A 17,323-nucleotide genomic window follows, 5' to 3' on the forward strand; every position below is an offset into this window, starting at 1 on the left:
TGAAATTTTATGAATAATATATATGTGATAATTGTGATAGACCCGAGACATCTCGTGGGCCAAAAATACTAGTAAATCTATTAAAAGGCGTTCTTAAACAACGAACGGTGCCACGTGACGCTCTCCTGAAGGGTGTTTTACTTTATGTAATCCATGTACTAAAAGAAACTAAAAATTACATAGTATAAGCTTTGATCCCATGACCTCACGTTAATAAATTAAATCTTAACCACAAGACCAAGTGATATTTAATGTTAGGGAAAGTATTGTGTCAGACCGTCTTACACAATACATTTGGTCGGACGACCACTCCCGTTCTGTTTGGTTCGTAACTTGTATTATGCAACCATACCTATATCCAAGAAAGTTGTGAGAGATGAAGGTGCGAAATAGAAAAATGCTAGAAAACTCAAATTAAATTGAATTTAAGCTTATGAAGCACTTGAAAAAATCAGCAGCAACACTTTAAGAGAGAAAGAGAAGGGATATCGCACAAGCGAGGAAATTAAAAACAGTGAAGTGACGAGGAGAGAGAGTGGGATGTGAGAGATGAAGGGAATGGGATCCGACGGTGGAGGTGAAGCCGGAAGAAATCGACGGCGCAGTTTCCGATGATTGAACGGAAACTCAACAAGAAGAAAACCTGCAATACCAATCCAAGATACTTGATATGGTAAGTTACTTTCATTTAGAGGTAAATTATTTTCATTTAGAGGTAACTTACTTTCATTTAGACGTAAGTTAGGTAACTTACTTTCATTTAGAGGTAAGTTACTTTCATTTAGAGCTAGGTAAGTTACTTTCATTTAGAGGTAACTTACATCCAACTGAAAAAAAGTTAAAACCAATTGAACAAAAATTGAAACCAACTGAAAAAAATTGAAACCAACTGAATTTTTTTTGAAACCAATTGAAAATCGTCCGACCAAAGATTATGGTCGGACGGTTTGACACAATACCTTTTCTTAATGTTATTACTTTAAAGTATAATATTAATAAATGAAAAATTTCCACCCTATAATGTAGCCGGGCCTAACTTGTTGACCATTATTTTCATGTCCGAGTTCAATTTTTATCGTGCATTTCCATTTTTCATCACGTACTGCTCAACCGATAGACATGTAAGCAGAAAGAGCTAGCTGGAAAAATACAAATATAATTAGGTGAGTCGTGGTGAGATATCATCACAAAGAATCAAACGTCATTTAACAAATTTATCCAGTTCATTTGCTTTAATAGCATATTTCCTTTTCAGTTTTGATTAAACAGGAGTTAGTGAAGATATTTATGTTTTTAATTAGCTAAACTTATGCTGAAGAATGAAAACGACTCTAATCATTATCTATAAATATGAATAATATACTCGCGTGTTTTAATTAAAAGATGCTATATGTACCTGTGTTCCCCCAAAAAAAAACTTACACATTTTACTTTGATGAATAACCAAGATAATTTTCTTAAGAGAGAAAAACAAAGTGGTAAAAACTACTTTACAAATCGATAGTCAATTTGTTTATCAACTAATCTCCGAATTAAAAACACGGTTTTACACAGCTTTAACCACTAGGTTAAAACTTAAAATTTGTTAAGTTATCCCCACAAAGGAAAAAAAGGTTGTTAAATTATCAAAGAATACGACAATATAATGTCTGCCAGCAAACTAAAATGAAATTCTTTCCAACAATAACAGTTTGATAAAGATTTGGATAAGGGTTGTGGTTAAAAAGAATAAGAGATACTATTATTAGTCTTGTAGATAATGCTTCATATAGTTGAAGATAAGAGTGGATAACTAAATAATTGGTAGCTTGTTGAGGCTTTTCATCACATGGCCTGATGTCCAGATTAAAGAAGACTCCACAGGTACGGCCTTAATATAATTGGGGGCCGTGGCTTAAAAATACATTAAAATCATATTTCATAAGGTTTATCAACAAGTTATATCGGCTGGAGCTAAGTCTCTAGGGCAGTATATTTCCATTGTTCAAGCAGAAGCTTGGGCTCTGCATGAGGGCATCAAAGGAGCCCTTTCGCTGAATATCTCTAAGTTGGTGGTGGAAGGTGATAATTTGGTAGTTATTAACTCTATGAGGCATATTTGGCGTGTTCCCTGGGAAATCTCTAACATTTTGGTTGATGTAGGGTTGGATGCTGCTCTATTTTCGGAGTGTCGCTTCTGTCACTGCTTCCGTGAGGCAAATCGGGCGGCAGATTTTATGGCTAAAAAGGCGCATTCTTACTCCTCGCTGTTATATTGGTTTCCCCCTTACTGTCTGGATTTTTCCCTTATCATCCGTAAGGATGTTTTAGGTTGGCCGCCTGATTAATGGGTGGTTTGCCTAAGTTTTTTCTCCTTATCAAAAAAAAAAAAAATCAACAAGTTATATCGCAGTTATAATAACCATCTTCATCCCTAGTTTTTTTTAATTATAAAAGATAATTGGTTTGAATATCAATCTTTGTTAAACTACTAACCCGCCAAACAGATTAGTTCGAAGACTGGGTACAAGACAATATATTGTTGGGATGAAGATTCGAACCTTATAAAATGTCGAAGTGGTACTCCACCGAGCTACCACTTTTTCCTCTCATCTTCGTCCCTAGTTAAGATATATATTTGACTTTTAATCTGGATCACTTTTATTCTTATCATCATCATTTCCCGTAAGAATATATGCCTATACATAATGAAAATTAGTTTTATAAACTCTAATCTAGTCCATTTGATATATTAATCATATAAAACCAACTCATCCACTTGCACGGGTTAAAAATTTAAAAACCTTAATCCATATCTAATTTTATTCGAATCGTGGGATGGTGTTATTTTTGCCAAATCTGTTAGAAGCTCCTCCAATATTTTTCCAATTTTTCTTTAAATTTCTCATTTACAGTTTACTATTCGCCTTTTCTTTCTAAAATGTTTAGGTGAATTGGTGCACAATAACTTGTTCTGCATCAAGTATGTATGATATAATCAGTTTTTTTACATAGTTAGTTTTTAATATGAAATAATTATTTTTTATATAGTTAATTTTTATATGATATAATTATTTTTCTTATACATAGTAGTTAATTTTGATTCACAAGAAATAATTATAAACCAGATCTACCTAAAACTTGTTATTTCTTTTATTTGAAAGAATGAGTAGTAATATATATTTTCCTTTTATAAGATACATATCAACCTGATTCATCTTCAGATATAAGTGAGGAGTGACTAGTGAAATCATGGAATAATAAACCATATAAAAACAAAAGAGGAAGATGATGACTTTCAAATAAAGACAGAACTTGTTTACTTGACCTTTGGAAGTTTGGTGACTCATCTACCGTTTTTTATTTTTCCTCCTTTTGAGGGGTACGGTATGTTGGAACATTTATAGGGTAATGGGTTTGAGACTCATAGGGGTATGTACTAGAAGAGGAGGAGGTCTAGTATGCAAAAGGCTAGAGTGCATCAAGTGGCAAAACGCATTGATAAACCAAGGGAGACAGAAGACTGGCCGCGAGTCGCGACAACCGTCGCGAGTCGCGACCAGTGGCCCGTCGCGAGTCGCGACAGGCGTCGCGGGTCGCGACCAGCGCCTCGCGACTCGCGAGCTTCTTCGCGAGTCGCGACGTGTCTTCTGCCTTGGAATGCGAAAAGATGCCTTGACGGTTTTATGTCCGTTGTGATGTTATGGCCTCATTTTAATGACCTTTAAGGTCCTTAAATCAGCTGATTAAAGGCCTTTGATGGGTGATTAAAATGGGGGTTATGGATTACTACTCTAGTCAATGAAAGGTTTATGATTCCTATATAAACCTTGGGATTCCTATGAGTGAAGGGTTAGAAGAAAATCAGAATTTTCTATACTCTCAAATACTTCTTGCTTAGCTTAAGAGAAAACTTGCAATCTTCTCTTGAGTGTTCTTCACAAACACAAAACACAAGTTCTTGTTGATTCACTTAGAAGATCATCTAAGTGGATTGTTTCTCTCCATTGTATCTCATTAGTTATTTCGTGTTAACCCGGTGATCCTAGAGGGGCGAAATTAAACTAATAGGAAAGCGTAGTTTCCGTGCCTTGGAGTGGATATCCGGTTCTCTCATTGATCACAAAGTCTAACAATCTATTAGTTTAATTTTCTTTCTTTCGGATATGGCTCAATCACTCAAGGACATGACTATGAACTTCCAAAAGTTGGATAAGTTTGAGGGGGTGGGCTATCGGAGGTGGCAAAAGAAGATGCACTTCTTGTTGACCGCCTTGAATGTGGTGTATGTGTTATCAACTCCTATGCCACCACTCCCGGAAGATGGAGAGGAAGAGCCTCTTGAGACTACTAGGAAGAGGTAAAGTGGGAGAATGATGACTACATTTGTCGTGGTCATATTCTCAACTCTCTCACCGACCCGTTGTTTGATCTCTACCAAAATGTGGAGAGTGCAAAGGAACTTTGGGATGCTCTTGAGGCCAAGTACATTTCGGAAGATGCTTCAAGTAAGAAATTCCTTGTTAGTAATTTTAATTCTTTTAAAATGACTAATGATCGGCCTATTATGGAGCAATTCCATGAGGTTCATCATATTTTGAACCAAATAAGATCACATGGTATGGTGATGGATGAGGCAATTGCGGTTGCCTCAATCATTGACAAATTACCAAATTCTTGGAAAGATACAAAACATCTTTTAAAACATAAAAAGGAAGACATGTCCATGGAGCAATTAGGAACTCATCTTCGTATTGAAGAGGGGATCCGGGCTCAAGATGGGGTTAAGGATACTACTCCTAGTATTCCTAAATCTACCGTTAATTTGGTAGAGGTTGGTGGGTCTAGTAAGACCAAGAAATCCAACAACAACAACAACAACTAACAAAACCAATGTTGCAAACAAGAAGAGGAAGACCCTCTCTTGTTGGATATGCAATGGTCCTCATCTTAAGAGGGATTGTCCTTCTAACAACAAGAAGAAGACAAAGAACACACAACCTAGTGTTGTTCAAAACCAAGGTAACAATGCACATGTTAATGTAATTGAAGAAATGCATTTTGTTGCTATGATTTCTGAAATTATGTGTGTGCAGGTTGATGATTCTTGGTGGATAGATTCGGGAGCCTCTAGACATGTGTGCAATAACAAGGATTTCTTCAAGTCTTTGAAAGATTTGGATGATGGTCCAATCTTGTATATGGGGAATGATTCTACGGTAAAGGCTAGAGGCATAGGCCAAGTAGAATTGTTGTTAACCTCGGGAAAGACTTTAACTCTCCGGGATGTTGTGTATGTACCGGAAGTTAGGAAGAATTGTGTCAGGAGGTCTCTTGAATAAGTATGGTTTTAAAGTTGTTTTTGAGTCGGATAAATTTGTACTTTCCAAGGGTGGTATTTTTGTTGGACAAGGTTTCTTTTGTAATGGAATGTTTAAATTTAGTATTGATAATAAAATTGGTACTAGTTCTATTTACATGCTTGATGTTTCTTCTCTATGGCACAATCGTTTATGTCATGTGAATTATCGTAGATTATATGACATGTCTAAAATGGGGTTATACCTCCTTTCGATTTAAAGTTAGAGAAGTGTCACACTTGCGTGCTAAATAAAATTACAAAAAATCCTTATCCTAGTGTGACTAGACAAACGGTATTGCTTGAATTGGTGCATAGTGACTTGTGTGACTTTCATAGTTCACCTTCTTTAGGAAATAAAAAATATATTGTAACTTTTATTGATGATTTTTCAAGGTTTTGTTACATATATCTTTTATGTACTAAAGATGAAGCACTAGAAAAGTTTAAGACCTTTAAAATCGAAGTGGAACTCCAACTTAATCAAAAGATTAAAAGACTTCGAACGGATAGGGGTGGTGAATATTATAATCCAAGTTATTTTAGTTCCATTGGTGTAATTCATGAAACAACCGCCCCATACTCACCTCAAAGTAATGGTATAGCGGAAAGGAAAAATAGGGTCCTAAAAGAAATGGTTAATACATGCTTTCTAATTCGGGTCTTAATGACGGTTTTTGGGGTGATGCAATTTTAACTGCATGTTACATTTTAAATCGAGTTCCTAATAAAAGGAATAAGACTACCCCTTATGAACTTTGGTGTAATAAAAAGCCTAATCTCAATTACCTTAAGGTATGGGGTTGTAGGGCAATTGTCAAATTGACGGAACCTAAAAGGAAAACTTTAGGTGAAAAAGGAATTGATTGCATTTTTATAGGCTATGCGGTACATAGCAAAGCCTATAGGTTTTATGTCATTGAGCCCAATGACTTTGTCTCTATTCACTCCGTGATAGAGTCAAGGGATGCAATATTTGATGAGACTAGATTCTCATCGATTAGACCAAAGGACATGATACCTAGTACTAGTTCCAATGTTGTAGATGACATTCAAATGATCATGATACTACAACACCGGAAATTAGGAAAAGTAAACGAATTAGAAAAGAGAAATCTTTTGGACCGGATTTTCAACTATATTTAGTTGAAGGGTCAAGGGAGTCAATTTCGACTCAAATTTCATATTGTTACAATATGGAGGAGGATCCTAGGTCCTTTGATGAGGCTATGAAGTCTCATGATTCTGCTTTCTGGAAAGAGGCAGTGAATGATGAAATGGATTCTATAATGGGTAATCACACTTGGATTTTAGCTAATTTACCTCCCGGTTGCAAACCCCTAGGTTGTAAATGGATTTTTGTAAGGAAAAAGAAAATCGATGGAACCATACTAAAACATAAGGCCCGGTTAGTGGTCCAAGGTTTTAGGCAAAGATATGGTATCGATTACTTTGATACTTATGCTCCAGTAGCTAGAATAGCTACTATTAGACTATTGATAGCATTAGCTGCGATTCATGGTCTAGTAATTCACCAAATGGATGTAAAAACTGCTTTTCTTAATGGTGAATTGGAGGAGGAAGTGTACATGAATCAACCTGAAGGGTTTGTGGTTAAAGGTCAAGAAACTAAAGTTTGTAAATTGTTAGATCTTTGTATGGTCTTAAACAAGCACCTAAGCAATGGCATCAAAAATTTGATGAAGTTGTGTTGTCTAGTGGGTTCAAAATAAATCAGTCCGATAAGTGTGTATATAGCAAATTTGATAATAACGGTAAAGGAGTTATAATTTGCTTATATGTTGATGATATGCTTATTTTTGGGACTGATTTGGAACAAGTGGAAAAGACCAAAGTCTTCCTTTCCTCTAGCTTCTCCATGAAAGATTTGGGTGAAGCGGATGTTATTCTAGGTATTAGAATAATAAGAGGGAAAGGGTCGTTTTCTTTATCACAATCTCATTATATTGAGAAAGTGGTCAAGAGGTATAATGAGTCAAATTCGACTCATTTTGCTACTCCTATGGATCCTAGTATTCACTTGGTTCCGAGTAGTGGTACTCCAATTTCACAATTGGAGTATGCAAGCTTAATTGGAAGCTTGATGTATGCTATGACTAGCACTCGGCCGGATATAGCCTTTGCTATTGGCAAGCTCAGTAGGTATACTAGTAATCCTAGTATGTTGCATTGGCAAGCATTGAGAAGAGTGTTAAGGTACTTGAATAAGACCTTGGATTATGTCATAACATACAAAGAGAACCTTCTATCTTAGAAGGTTACTCGGATGCTAGTTGGATTTCGAATAAGGAAGATTATTCATCCACTAGTGGTTGGGTGTTTCTTCTTGGAGGAGGTGCCATTTCATGGGCTTCCAAGAAGCAAACATGTATAACGGATTCCACTATGGCATCGGAATTCATTGCTTTGGCTTCTTGTTGCCAAGAAGCGGAATGGCTAAGGAATGTGTTGAGTGAGGTGGACTTATGGGTGAAACCAATGTCACCTCTTGCTATCCATTGTGATAGTGCATCAACCATAGCTAAAGCATATAGTGAAGTCTACAATGGCAAGTCAAGGCACATTGGAGTTAGACATAGCTATGTGCGGGAAATGATAAGGAATAGTTGTATAACTATTAATTTTGTTCGGTCTAGTTTGAACTTGGCGGATACGTTTACAAAACCGTTGTCAAGGGAACTAGTGAACAAAATGAACAAAGGGATGGGTCTTAAGCCTATTGATCAACCTATGGTGAAGGAAAACTCTATTTGATGTCTAATACAACGTTAGATCTCAAATTCAAGGAGGATAGTACTTCTCTAAGAGGTTGGGAGCACTTGTTTAATACATCCCGAGGTTAGTGCTTGTTGCTACAATGATAAAGAGGTTGAATTTTATTCTTAATAAATCTTTGATAAGGTGCTCAATTGTAGGAGCATGTCCGGAAAGATTTACCTATGTAAGCTAGAAGTTTGGCCGCTTCATCAAGTCTTAGGCTTGACTTGGAATGCTTATGAATGGATATGGACACCAAGGCTTCATAGGTGTCGGAGGTTTTAAGAACCTAGTTTATGTTTGTGTGTATTAGTAACTTCAATAATTTGTAATGGTTATATGATTCAAAGCTGCTTTTCTACATTATGATCTAAATTATTGTAAAGATTACTTTTACTAAATGGAAATTCAATCGTTAGATATTTCCATGATGCATGAACATGTGTGTTTGCGATTTATAGCAAGTTGAAAAACTTTTCAACATTACCCTATAAATGGGAGGAGGATTGTTGGAACATTTATAGGGTAATGGGTTTGAAACTCATAAGGGTATGTACTAGAAGAGGAGGAGGTCTAGTATGCAAAAGGCTAGGTGCATCAAGTGGCAAAACGCATTGATAAACCAAGGGAGACAGAAGACTGGCCGCGAGTCGCGACAGTCGCGAGTCGCGACCAGTGGCCCGTCGCGAGTCGCGACAGGCGCCGGGTCGCGACCAGCGCCTCGCGACTCGCGAGCTTCTTCGCGAGTCGCGACGTGTCTTCTGCCTTGGAATGCGAAAAGATGCCTTGACGGTTTTATGTCCGTTGTGATGTTATGGCCTCATTTTAATGACCTTTAAGGTCCTTAAATCAGCTGATTAAAGGCCTTTGATGGGTGATTAAAATGGGGGTTATGGATTACTACTCTAGTCAATGAAAGGTTTATGATTCCTATATAAACCTTGGGATTCCTATGAGTGAAGGGTTAGAAGAAAATCAGAATTTTCCTATATCTCTCAAATACTTCTTGCTTAGCTTAAGAGAAACTTGCAATCTTCTCTTGAGTGTTCTTCACAAACACAAAACACAAGTTCTTGTTTGATTCACTTAGAAGATCATCTAAGTGGATTGTTTCTCTCCATTGTATCTCATTAGTTATTTCGTGTTAACCCGGTGATCCTAGAGGGGCGAAATTAAACTAATAGGAAAGCGTAGTTTCCGTGCCTTGGAGTGGTTATCCGATTCTCTTATTGATCACAAAGTCTAACACGGTACTCATCTTCCTCTTTTCTTCCTTATTCTTGAAGCAAATAAAACGAAGCATCTAAGAAATTTTAGCAACTATAATGGTTTCTTTATTTTATACTATAAGTTATTGTTGGAAATAAAGCTTCGAAGTTAGCCATATTCTTGGAGTATTCTTTTGTTTATTTTTGGTCATGAAATACCCAAGTCCTACATGGAAAGAATTAAATAAAGGTCCTACCTTGTTTATATACCTTTAACTTTTGTTGAGTAATGGGCTAGAAGAATGACAAACCACACACGCACGTGCTAGCTGGGCCGGGCTCGTGGCGAGCGCGGGGTCTGTGGCCCGTTTTATGATCTCCGTTATCTTTTTAGGACAATTTCCTTTGCGAGATTCTCGCAATCAGTTTGTAACGACAAATGTCTCTTGTCGTTTATGTCGCAATCGTTTTCCTTAAACTTCTCCCAAAATAATTCATTGTCGTTTTTCCTTTGCTTCTCTACTCTATATAAATCCTCATTCTCTGGTTGTACATACATACAAAATAATTCAGTCTTCCTCTCTACTAAAAAAGGTTCTCCAAAATTTCGGGATAAGTCCGGTCACTCCATCTGTCTGCTTGTAAGTGCACATAATCGAACGGCGTTATGTATGTTAATCCTAGAGGGTGGTCGTCGGGAGGAAGTTTGCACCCGTGTTGCTGTGAAATCGCCTTTAAGGATAGTGGATCTCTCCATCTCACATCATTCTCTTTTCTCGTTTCTTATATTCAAGTAAGATCGTTCTATTTTTATGTGTATTGTCTCCTTGCCTATTAGTTACAATAGTTATATCTAGTCAGCATTAAATTAGGAAATGAAGTACTCCTGTATATATATACCTAAAGTTGTAACAATCCGACTTGCTTGGACCCGGTTCACACTAAAAATAGTGTGGACCAGGCTCAGGCACGTGACCATAACACACCCTATATCACTTTAACATACACTATATCACTTTAACATACACTATATCATTGTAACATACACTATATCATTTTAACACACACTAAATCACTTTAACATCCACTATATCACTTTAACATACACTATATCATTGTAACATACACTATATCACTTTAACATAAACTATATCACTTTAACATACACTATATCACTTTAACATACACTTTAACATACACTATATTATTTTAATATACACTATCATTTTAACATACACTATATCATTTTAACATATACACTATATCATTTTAATATACACTATATCATTTTAACATAGACTATATCATTTTAACATACACTATATCATATCAATATACACTATCATAAACTCACGTGATATGGATCGGGTGCACACTAATTAGTGTGTACCGGGTTCATATTAGTTTTTTTAAAGCTGTAATATGGTTGGTTGTAAGAGTTAGTTTGATACAACAGTATTCTGGTTGTAACTTCTCTTCTCTTTTCTTCTAATCAATGAATTCTTTGTCTATCTTTGAGTTGTTTCCTTTTCTATATGTTATCAGAGCAGACGATCCTGGCTTATTATGAAATGCATGATGGAAGGTGATGAGCATCTGTTTGGAGCAAAGTAAGCCCAACCGAATTATAATGGTCCCAAGAAGGGCCCCAATTGACCTCATGTTGGAAGTCCAGAGAGGGCCCAGTGAGGATGTTGTGACCTATCCAAATTGCAATACTAAATAAAGTGGCTCACATGTGAGAGGAAAGGTAATGAGTAAAGCCCACATGTGAGTTAGAAATAATTGTCCCACATTGAATAATTATAGAGACAATGACTAACATATAAATTGGCGGGTTACTCTACCTATCACCAATTGGTTTTAGGATGGAACCATGCCAACCTTTATGTGGTCACTCTCTAATCCGTGGAATGTGCTCCTGCCCAATGAGAAATGTGCTCCCATGATGCAAAATAAAACATTTATGAAAAGGAAAACGAACATTTTATTGTTGAAATGGAACATTACAAGATTTCACTTATGCGAACGAACATTTTAATGTTGAAGTGGAACATTACAAGAGTTCACTTACAAAAATGAACATTTTACTGTTTAAGTGGAACATTACCAGAATTTAATTAAGAAAATGAACATTTCCACAGTTGAAGTGAAACATTACCATAATTCAATTACTTAAATAGAACATTTGTTCATCAAATATAGAACATATTTTCACGAAAATAGAATATATTTTTTGCTGAAAAATAAGTTTAAAACAAACAATTATTAAAATAGAACATTTGCTCATTGAAAATTGTTAAGTTTCATGCCTTAAAATTCGTCAAAATTGATTTTCGCAGGCCTGTCCAACCCGGTCGGGAGGGTACGCCCAATCGGGCGTTCGTCGCGAATTACGATCGGGCAAACGTCTCCCGATCGGGCAAATGTCTCCCGATCGGTCCCGAGACGTCAGCAGGTTTGAAGAATTGACCATCTGATCAGGCAGATGTCGCCCGCCTGATCGGGGGGCTGGGTTTTTTGCAGTTTTGACTTATTCCGTTTTGGTTTATCTTTTAGGATTTTGTACGGGATTCCTTATATTATAAAAGGGCATCCTGATGTTCACTCTTTAATACACAACTTTTGAAACACTTTTAGCCTCTAGTATTTTTAGGACTCCTTGTATTACTCTCGCTGTTTTTTTCTCCATTATTGTGAAGAAGCTCTAATTCCCGACCCGTGGACGTAGGTCTATTTTGACTGAACCATGTAAATCCTTGTATTCCTTATTTATTCTTCTTTATTGTTTTCTCACCTTTATTATTTCGTTGATTTTGTTCCGCATTAATCAATCCACAACACCCTGTTTCCTAATAAAAATAGAATAATTTTCACGGAAAATCGAACATATTTTTTTTGTTGAAAAATATGCTTAAAATGAACATTTGTTGAGATATAACATTTGCTCATTGAAAATAGCACAATTTTCATGGGAAATAGAACATATTTTTTTTCGCTGAAAAATATGCCTAAAACGAATATTTGTTGAAAAAGAACATTTAGGACTCATCGAAAATGAAACAAATTTACTGAGTACACCATGTGTACCGTGCTCTTGGGAGCACAATAGAATTTTCAGTAACTCTCTCCTTCGACGTGGGCTTGTGTACTGTCCCAATGAAGTTTATTATAAGTTATATCTAGTCAGCATTAAATTAGGAAATGAAGTTCTCTTGTATATATACACCTAAGGTTGTAATATTGTTGGTTGTAAGAGTTAGTTTGATACAACAATATTCTGGTTGTAACTTGTCTTCTCTTTTCTTCTAATCAATGAATTCTCTCTCTAGTTTTGAGCTGTTTCCTTTTCTATATCTTATCAATTTAGTTCGTTGATCTCTCCTTATAAATATCTTGAATTAAAAATACTAATGACATGTTTGGTTAGTAGTATTAAATTGTAGTAATGGTAATGCTTTTTAGCGTAAGTATGTGAACACATTCCAATGTTAACATTCATGGTAATGAAACTTGATGTCAAAACATGTGTTTTCATTTATAAATTTCCATTACCATCCAATACCGCTTTCCAATACCACTTTTCCAATTGATAATGGATGTTAATGAAATTTTAGGAAGGAAATAAGTGTTTCGGAATAAACTAGTATTACCATGGATGTTGACATGGGAATGCTTTCATAAATTTGCACTAGAAACCAAGACCATTACTACCATTTAGTACCACTAATAAAAAAATGGACCGTAAGTAGTTGTTTGGTTGCTACTTAAAATGCTAAGAAGTCAAAGTTTCTTATGAATTGGAAAATTGAGCTCCTATTGAGTATTTGAGTTGGTCCATCAATTCAAATAGACTAACAACTGCATTATGCAGAAGTTTTTGTTTATTTGATCAAATTTCTCAATTTTAATCCTTCAAATGCAACAACTTTAATTAGTAGGCAAAATCTCTCTCCCGTTCTATAACACAACCACCAAACTTTCAAAATTTAAAGTGATTCTAAAGTAGTAAGATGAAGGGACTAACCTGAAAGATAGTAAAATGAAATTTCTAACATCAAATCTGAAAGTTGCGAATGTGACTAACTACTCGAAATCCCTATCTTATCTTTCGAAATTGTTAGAATCTAATCCAAATGGTGGATGGTTCTTTCGTAAGATTATAGTATTTCTATTCAGTTTAAAGGTCAAATTATGGATGATTAGAAAATACTCCCTCCAATCTTTATTAGTTTATCCGTATTTTTTCTTTGGGATGTCGAGACCACTAATTTTTCATCACACATACATTCAACTTTAATATAAAATAATAATTTATCTTTCTTTCTATGACATATAACATTATTTCTCCTAAAATTCTCTGCAACTGAAAGAGTAAACTAATAAAGATCGGAACAAATATAAAGCAACTTAATTTATGGGGGCCAAGGGTAGTAGCACGCTCCAAAGTAGAATCCCCAAACGTTACAAAAAACCCCAAATTATTATTGCTACTTGCTAGAAAAGACTGAGGGGCCAGCTGCACAGTGAACCAACCACTGAATGCCAAGCTACAACCACAACTGCACAAGTGACGGCATCTTGAGCCCCACACCAAACCTTAAAATAATTGTACACTCTATTTTCTTGATATTTCAATGTGCTACCTTTACCCCTTGCTTCTCAATTCTATTGGCTCCACTTCCTAGTTTATGGCTTTCCTATTACTACGTCCTAACTCCAATCAATCTCTCCTTCATGTTCATATTAATCATATATTTCCCCCCATCACTCCACTCCAATCACTTCTTTTCTCAATCATCTTCCACCAAACTTCATTCCTCCACTTCTTTTTCTAATGATCCTTATTAATCAATCTTCACTCCCTAATCTTTGGATTCCACAACCATTTTACCCCCTTTTTATCTGGAAAGTTAGCTAAATTTCTCTATTTCCCTACATAAAATTGTTACCAAATCATCTAGACCTATTTCTAGCCTTTTATATGCCATGGACCAATACATAATAGAAGAACATCATGAGTGTGAAATCCAAACACCTAGAGCTACTAGGAACGTTATTTTTGGAAAATACGAGATGGGTAGGTTACTAGGCCAAGGTACGTTTGCTAAGGTTTACTACGGTAAAAACATTGTTACAAACGAAAACGTTGCGATTAAGGTCATCAGCAAAGAGCAGGTGAAAAAAGCGGGGATGATGGAAGCAATCGAACGTGAAATCTCCGTTATGAGATTGGTTCGACACCCTAATGTGGTTGACCTCAAAGAAGTCCTAGCTACTAAAGTAAGAATATATTTCATCATGGAATATATTAAAGGTGGTGAACTCTTTACAAAAATAGCCAAAGGAAGACTTAAAGAGGAATATGCTCGTAAGTATTTCCAACAACTTATTAGTGCTATCGATTATTGCCATAGTCGAGGGGTGTCACATCGTGATCTTAAGCCCGAAAATCTCCTTTTAGATGAGAATGAAAACCTTAAGGTTACTGATTTCGGGCTTTCGGCTTTGCCGGAACACCTTAGACAAGATGGTCTACTTCATACTCAATGTGGGACACCGGCATATGTTGCACCGGAGGTGTTAAGAAAGAAGGGATATGATGGTGCTAAGGCTGATATTTGGTCTTGTGGGGTGATATTATTTGCTTTACTTTCGGGTTTTTTACCATTTCAGGATGTTAATTTGATGAAAATGTATTGTAAGATATTCAAGGCAGAGTATGAGTTTCCACCTTGGTTTCCTCCTGAGGCTAAGAGGCTTGTTTCGAAGCTCTTAGCTGTGGATCCTAACCGAAGGCTATCGATTCAGGGGATCATGAGGCAACCATGGTTTCGAAAAGAGTTTCAATTGCCACTGTCTTCATCTTCTCTTATTCGTCAACCCATTGAGATTCAAATTCCTGATCACCAGCTTTTAAAGGAACCTAAATTAACATCTCCGCGATTTTATAATGCTTTCGAGTTTATTTCATCCATGTCATCTGGCTTTGATTTGTCTAGTTTGTTCGAAAAGAAGATGAAATCAGGGTCTATGTTTACTTCCAAGTGTTCTGCCTCGGCTATTTTGGTGAAGATTGAAGCATTGGCTAAGAAACTTAATTTTCATGTGAGTTCTAAGGAATTCAAAATAAAGATGCAGGGGAATTCGGAAGGCCGAAAAGGGAAGCTGTCCGTCACCGCAGAGGTGTTTGAAGTGGCGGCGGAGTTGGCGGTGGTGGAGTTTACTAAGTCTTCAGGGGACACGCTTGAGTATGTTCAATTTTGTGAGGAGGAAGTTAGGCCTTCTCTCAAAGATATTGTGTGGAGTTGGCAAGGGGAAACTAACTGCCAACTTAACTGTAATGTTAACTGTATTTCCTAGACTTTTACTCTAGGGAGGTGGGAACTGTGAAGTAGACAAGTACAACTAGTATATGAGATTGAGAATTGAGAGGTGAGTGTAATTATTCAAAAAACTATCACTGTTGTTGTAAGAGATGTCATGGTTTTTGTAAAATTGAATTCCTTGACTTATAGTGTGAATAGATCTCTCTCGTTTTCCGATTTGTCGATCTTCACCGACTTGAATTGAGATTATATTCAGTTTACCTTATTTTTACTTGTTGGATCATATCAGATCGGTTTATGTCATATTATATCAGATAACTTCATATCACTAAAAATAAGGTGAACTAAACATAACGTAAAAATTGTAATAATGATACTAGGGGCGGAGTCAGGCTTGGTTGTAGAGGGGACCAGTTTAACAGGGAATTTCAAACATGGTTATTCGGGGAGACCAATTTACTAGAGGTGATCATGAATCTGGCCGGGCTGCACCTTAAAAAAAAATCATTGGTCGGGTCGGGCCAAAATTTTGTGCCCAACACCCGCTATTTCGGAATAAAATGAGCGGGCTTTTCGGACCAAAATCGGATCGGGCCAAAAAATAGATTGAAAAGTCATTTTTGGCTTGCCTAAAGGAAAAAAAAATCGGGCCGAGCCCGACCGTGGGCAAAAAATTCTGCCCAAAAAGCAAGTCGGGCCAAAATGATCAGCTCTACAATTTACCTATAGAACAAAATATAACCATTGATTTTCTTCAAAGTTATGTTGGGCTGCAGACGCTGCAGGGGCCATGACCTTCTTAAGGCTTGTTCTCCCCAACTTATTTTCAGTTCAGTTCAGCTCCATTCTTTTATAACCATTTTGTTAAATATTATTATTATGTTGGTCTTATTTATTTTACTAATTACTCTTATTATTAATATTTATTTTATATCATTATTGTTAAATGTTATTATTATTATTATTATTATTCAGTTCAATTTAATTCAATATTCATATTATTGTTGTTTAAATATTATTTTCAGTTCAGTTCAGTCCAATTCAGTTCAATTCAATTCAATTCAATTCAGATCAGTTCAGTTCAGATCAGTTCAGCTCTTGACAATACTTTTACTCTCACATATCACTATTCATTTCAATTCAGTTTAGTTCAGTTCAGTTCAGTTCAGTTCAATCTAGCTGTTTTATGCCGAAGAGAACAGGCCCTAACATAGCTTCGCCCTTGAATGATACCCTTGTAAATGAAATAGGTGAAAGAAGCTAATTGCATAATCACTTATATATATGAGCCCTGAAAAATATTATGCAAAGATCTTAAATGACTATATACAATTGCAAACTTTCATAATCTTAAACTTGATGAAATTATTTTGTTGCCAGAAGAATGCTTTGTAAGAAAGTTTATTCTTACACTCAAATCTCAGTTAGCATGTACTTTAAACTATTGAAGTTACACTTTGCAGTAGCTTGTGGCCACAAATTTTGGATTGATCCGTGACTATTCTTATCTCATTTCATAGACACATAAAACTTTTCAACCAGTTGTGTATACCAAAAAAATTGTTGATTCTTTTGAATTTCAAGTGCAAGTAGAAGTTTATACTTCTTCGATTCATGTTATATTATTTGAAATATTTTGACTTTTGCACTATTTACACACAATTTTAAAG

General features: G+C 35.9%; 1 protein-coding gene and 1 long non-coding RNA gene across 2 annotated transcripts; both read left to right on the forward strand.

Moving 5' to 3' along the window:
- Positions 1-1,765: 1,765 nt before the first annotated feature.
- Positions 1,766-2,380, forward strand: LOC125493347 (uncharacterized). The gene is made up of 2 exons (XR_007269902.2): positions 1,766-2,061; positions 2,143-2,380. It is a non-coding gene; the product is annotated as an uncharacterized LOC125493347 (long non-coding RNA).
- An 11,579-nt stretch (positions 2,381-13,959) lies between these two features.
- LOC104904878 (CBL-interacting serine/threonine-protein kinase 5) lies at positions 13,960-15,871 on the forward strand. Its single transcript, XM_010693286.4, has one exon. The coding sequence runs from the start codon at positions 14,314-14,316 to the stop codon at positions 15,685-15,687; it is 1,374 nt and encodes a 457-aa protein (XP_010691588.1). The 5' UTR covers positions 13,960-14,313; the 3' UTR covers positions 15,688-15,871.
- Positions 15,872-17,323: the final 1,452 nt, after the last annotated feature.

The sequence above is a fragment of the Beta vulgaris genome, chromosome 9, assembly GCF_026745355.1.
Source record: "Beta vulgaris subsp. vulgaris cultivar EL10 chromosome 9, EL10.2, whole genome shotgun sequence".
Lineage (NCBI taxonomy): Eukaryota > Viridiplantae > Streptophyta > Magnoliopsida > Caryophyllales > Amaranthaceae > Beta > Beta vulgaris.

Excerpts from the sequence above, each read along its gene's own strand:
- LOC104904878 (XM_010693286.4), top strand. The coding sequence starts at position 14,314 with ATGGACCAATACATAATAGAAGAACATCATGAGTGTGAAATCCAAACA.